At 34.0% G+C, this 5,432-nt stretch overlaps 1 protein-coding gene across 1 annotated transcript; it reads right to left on the bottom strand.

Moving 5' to 3' along the window:
• Positions 1–1,424: 1,424 nt before the first annotated feature.
• Positions 1,425–4,854, bottom strand: LOC130944226 (ACT domain-containing protein ACR8-like). Its single transcript, XM_057872479.1, has 8 exons — positions 4,729–4,854; positions 4,413–4,523; positions 3,711–3,756; positions 3,489–3,603; positions 3,338–3,405; positions 2,659–3,225; positions 2,468–2,572; positions 1,425–2,316 (listed from the first exon to the last, which is right to left on the bottom strand). Exons 2-8 carry the CDS (start codon positions 4,472–4,474, stop codon positions 1,951–1,953), a joined length of 1,329 nt encoding a protein of 442 aa, XP_057728462.1. The 5' UTR covers positions 4,475–4,523; positions 4,729–4,854; the 3' UTR covers positions 1,425–1,950.
• Positions 4,855–5,432: the final 578 nt, after the last annotated feature.

Here is a 5,432-nt window from a genome sequence, read left to right as displayed (position 1 = left end):
TAATTTAGTTGCCTTATGTGTTCTATAGGATAAACCTTGTGCACATTAATTTGATATGATAAGCTTGATTTCTAAGATAAATATATTTCAGATTGGGTAGTGACTAATGACTATCCTGAAACCTTAAGTACATTAATTTCTTTCTATATATAATTTACTAAAAGATTATGTGATGAATTAATTAGGTTAAAAATAAAATAATATGTGAATTGATTGGATAGTGACTATCCTAAAATTAAACATGATGCTTGAAATGTCCGTCCAAGTTGTACCGAATAAAAAATTATATCTGGCATAGTTCCATTCATTAATTGAACAGACAAAATGATTTTATGTAGCGTCCTCGAACAGCAAGATGGGGAAAAGGGACTATCTGCTTTAGTTCAATTTCTCCCTCTTTCCCTATATGTATATATGTATCTGGAGCCGTTTCAGCTACGTAATAAGTAAATAGAAGATTTTGGATTTTTGGATTTTAGAGAAACGAAACTTCCAACTCTAAGCTTCTTGCTTAAATTACAATAGATGGAGCCATTTTTCTAGATAATAAGTGTTCTCTAAAATTTTATTTTATTTGTACAAAAACCATATATAAAAGTGGCAATGAAATTGATGAAACTAAAGGATAAATTACAATTTCTTATATATTATAACTTTAAATTTTTTTATACAATTTTAATAATGAAATCATCATATATTTAACTAATCTAATACATAATTAAAGTTTAGATAAAAATAAATTTTTGAAATACGTGTTAAAAATATACTTTAAGAGTATGCAAGTATTTATCAAATTTGATTATAATCTCATGAAAATGAAAATAATGCAACAAGTTAATTATTTAGAGTTTAATTTAAACATTATACTTCATATTCAAAAAAATATATTAAAAAAATTATGTGTGTTAAATTACATGTAAAATTATACTATTATGCAATAATATATAAAAAGATAATAATTCACCCTCTAATTTCTAAAAAGTACCGAAATAATTGCCTACAATAATCTAGCAGGACTCCATTAGATAAGATTTTTACATGAGGTTAATTCTTTCTGATATTTGATTTATTTTTAACATTCTCATAAGTATGCTATAACAATTCTTTTCCTTAAACTATCATGGTGAAAAAACAAGTGAAAGTAGCTAATCGAATATAACGTTTTCTAAAGAGAAATTAAAACTTAGTTCTCTTTTTCTCGTGTTAATTACTTATATATTACAAGTTAGAAATTAGAATAATATATCAGGTTCATGAACAAATACTTCAGTACTTATCAGAGTTCTTTCCAAGGGGACCCCAAGATCCAGCAAGATCCGGTAGTGGCAATGGGTAACACAAGGTGGAGCCACCAAACAAATAAAATTCAAACGCGTGCAGAGTCAGTTATTGGAGAAACAAAGTTAATAACTTACCAGTATAAATTAAATAATGGAGTCAACCACTTTAATTAATAACAATAATCATCCAAGCGTCGTTATGTACACAATTTTAATGACTTCTACATAATTTTTTTTTTCTTTTTCTTCTGTATGAACCAAACTTTGTGCCGCCTCTACCTAAACTGTGTGCCACCAAGAATCCAATCCCTACCTATATTTCCATCAAACTTCACAACAACCGTCCCACCAAGGTAAACAACAACCTTCTTCTATAATGCCCTATCTCTCATGCAAATTCTTTAATTCCTCACGCAAAGCATTTAAAATGGTGTAAAGTGGGGCCCCATACCCCTCCAGCTACATGTATACCTATCTGTTGTTTTTCACCAACCAAATCCCAACCCAACCAACTAGGAACAACTACCATCACCAAATTCCACTTTTACTTTTTATGTACACAATGCCCAAGCATGAAGCAAAGAATATTACTAGCTAATATGCTCTAATTTAAAAAGTTGAACATTATCTTCCTTCCACTTCCTTCTAAATTCCCTCCTCACTTTCTGCTTTAAGAACAAGATTTGATTAAGCCCAAATTGTAGAGATTCCTCCTCACGAGGCTACCAAGAGACAATAACACTGCCCCACCAACTCCACCTGGTTGATCTCCTTCGCTCTTTGTCTTCTGTTGACGTAATAAAGGCAACTCCTTCACTTTTAAATTGCTTAACCCAATTTTCTGCCTAACAGATTCTATTATTTTTGGGTCAGCTGGGTAACCCATTGCATCAGTTACATAGAAAACATTTGCAGCCACACCCCCAACGGTAGATATTTCAGTTCTAATCACATTCATCCCATTCTCTCTGAACGTTCTCATAACCTCTGCTAAAAGGCCCTGCTTGTCTTCAGCATATAACTCTAGCCTAACACCCTGTTATCCAAAGAATTACAAATAATTATTAGAACTTGGAAATGGGAAGAATAATTAACCCTAGTATATGTTCATTCATATTGATCAATAGGTAGATGCCAATTTAATATAACAGAGAAAAAGTGCGTTTAAATGATGCTTAATGATTTACCTCATTTGCCCTTCTCTCCACAGCAGCTTGCAAGCATTGAATCACACGTTGGCGCTCTGGTTCTGAACTAATTGGAGTGCCATCTTTATGCCTTATATAAAACTCCTGTAAGTGACAAATTGAATATCATTAAATAAGCAAATAAATTAAGATGTGAGATAAAAAGAACAGATTTTATGTCGAATAAATACCAGGTAAGCTTGATCATCTTTTGTGTTAATAGTTGCATGAAACACAACATATTCCATGTCTGTCAAATTGCAGACAACATCAAACATTAGCTTAATTCGATCCTTGCACTGAACATTCACAACAGAGTAACCCTTTTCCGCCCAATTTTGAACCGATACAAATGGTGTCTCAGGGGTAAACTTGAAAATGCGACTCCTTTCATAGTCACGGTCAGCAAACATCATCTGGTGTAGCCTTCTTTCCGGGTGTATGACAGAATTAGAAATTGAAGTTTTTGCACTCCTAATGTCATTGTCACCCTTCAAAACATTTCTTAAACGTGCTTCAAGCTTATTAATCTTCTGATAGTCCTCAAGAGCAGATCTGGAATCACAGTCTCTAACATAGATCAGGGAGGCAATCCTGCCATTGTGAGTCCAAACCTTTGCCTCAACCACATCGCACTGCAGCTCAGCCAGTACAGCGAACACCTCCGAAAGAATACCAACACGGTCCGTGCCTGTTAATTCCAGGGCAGTGAAACCATTGGAGCTGTTGATTTTACCATTGTGAATACTCCCAAGTGACTGTTACCAAATATAGACAAGACTTTAAGTTACAATTAAATTCCAATCAATTTTAATCAGTAAATAGGATCAAAATTAAATTAAATAAGAATCTCAATCCTCAATCCAATACCTGTTCAATATAATTTAATACGCTCTCATCCGTTAACTTGTTTCCTAATTGGTCTGTAACATGGAAAACTGCGTAGATATAGCCATAAGTTAGTGCACATCAGGATAAGTAATTACTACTAGAAGTAAAAAAGGAAAGCAAAATAGCTTACCATCCATGAACCACCTTCCGTCGGAGGAAATGTAAGCCTTCTTAATCAAAAGGTCCAAATCAGCGAGCACTTGTATTGCATCCAACAAAATCCCATGTTTTCTGGCGCTATCAACCTGTGAACCACATCAAAGCAAATATTTCTATTAGTTTTTCCTGTTTTACACGAAAACCTAATTTTAAAAAAAAAAAAGAAAAACAAAATGAAGACATTTTGCTGTACCTTAACTATAGTAGCTGTGGAGCACACGGCATTGTCAATTACGACCCTGTTTTGCAGGTAAAGGTAAAAAGTTAGTCATTTTTTTCCTCAGATATTCAATGTCAACAATTTTGTTCTGTTTTGAAAAACAAGGAATTAGTGCATAAGCGTTGAAGATGAAAAGAACAAATAAAACTCTGGAAGGGTAGGCAAAAGAAACAATAAGGGAAAAAATTAAGAAGGCAAAGTCAAGATTATTTGGATATAGTTATTTGCACAAATCAATTTTGAAAAGTTGGTGAAATTAGGAAAATGCTTTTGTCATCACTCTTACACATTTTGGGGATTTGGCAAAATATTTTAAAAGATTTTGTAATGGAACCGCTACAAACGAAACATGAAGGAAATCTCATGTATAAAAGAAATTTACGAATATTCTAACATGTGAAGAAAGCCACCGGTTTGAATTTCAAATTACGAGATCTGGAATGATGAACATTTCAGAGAATTCGTTGGAAGGAGCTAAACACATGGCGAAATCTAACAGAGAAACAACTGAAGAATGACGATTAACACACAAATTTGAGATAAGATTCACCAAAAAATCAACTGATTCTTGACACATCTCAAAATCATATCATATAACTCCTAAATATGGAAACTAGAAAAGAAGGCAACAAACATTGTAAAAATTTGAAGAAGATGAAGGTTTAACAAACGGACCTAGGCGTGCTCATCCGAATCACAAGCTTCTCGTATTCATCCGTACAAGCTGACCACTCCATTAATCCTTTTTGCGAGCTTCAGAAACCTCAGTTTTCAGTACACTACACTCTGTTGCAGAAGTAGATTTACACGTTTCAGCACCTCCTTCTTTCTATGTATGTGTGTATATATATATATATATATATATATATATATATATATATATATAACTGAAGCCGCAGCAACAAGAAGAAACGTAAATAGGTAAAGGCTTAAATTCCAAACGGTGGCTTTTATTGCAATTCCACCTTCGAACCAATCGCCATAAAACTACCTTCACCAAACTGTTGCCTTCTCTCTGCGTTTGGCAACACTGCCAGAGTTACTTCTCTCTCTTCCAACCGCAAAGCATGCTTCGTTCTTAACTCTTCCAAATCCTCACACCGCACAATACACTTCTGCGTATTTATATTTACGACAACTTTCTTCCCACCCTTCCTTTATTGTTATTTAATTATTAATTAGAAAAATGAGGAATTTCGAAGCGACGCCTACACGGAAAGAGAGAGAATGTTATTAGGCCGTTTGACATAGAGTGAGTGAGTGACTAAGCCTGCCCGTTGGTTTGCCCGCCCTGACCGAACAAGCTCTTTCTCTATCGTCCTTGTGCCCCGCTACTCTCACAGTTGTATTCTTTACTGACAGGTCAACCAACCACGAGGACACGTGTCGTGGGAAAACGGGGTTAGTTAACGATCCAGCTGGCAGAACACGTGGGATCGAAGGCGGTCTTGCTTTGCGTATTGTGGACTCAACAACTGAGGGAGTAGCTGATGCTCGATTAATGAGAGGGGTCGATCCACGTGGCAAGTTGGGACCAGGTAAAAAGCAATGGAAAACAGATTAATTAAATTCTTTTTAAAAAAATAATTTAAACAATAAATACTTATATTAAAAGTAGTTTATAAGTAAAGTATTTTGTATTTAGTTTTTTAGTTTTAAAAATTTTTATTTAAAAAAATATGATAAAAAATTTTT

This window comes from Arachis stenosperma, chromosome 1 (assembly GCF_014773155.1).
Source record: "Arachis stenosperma cultivar V10309 chromosome 1, arast.V10309.gnm1.PFL2, whole genome shotgun sequence".
In the NCBI taxonomy this organism is placed as follows: Eukaryota; Viridiplantae; Streptophyta; class Magnoliopsida; order Fabales; family Fabaceae; genus Arachis; species Arachis stenosperma.
Note: the sequence above shows the minus strand (reverse complement) of the source record. Positions and strands in the feature narration are given on the sequence as shown.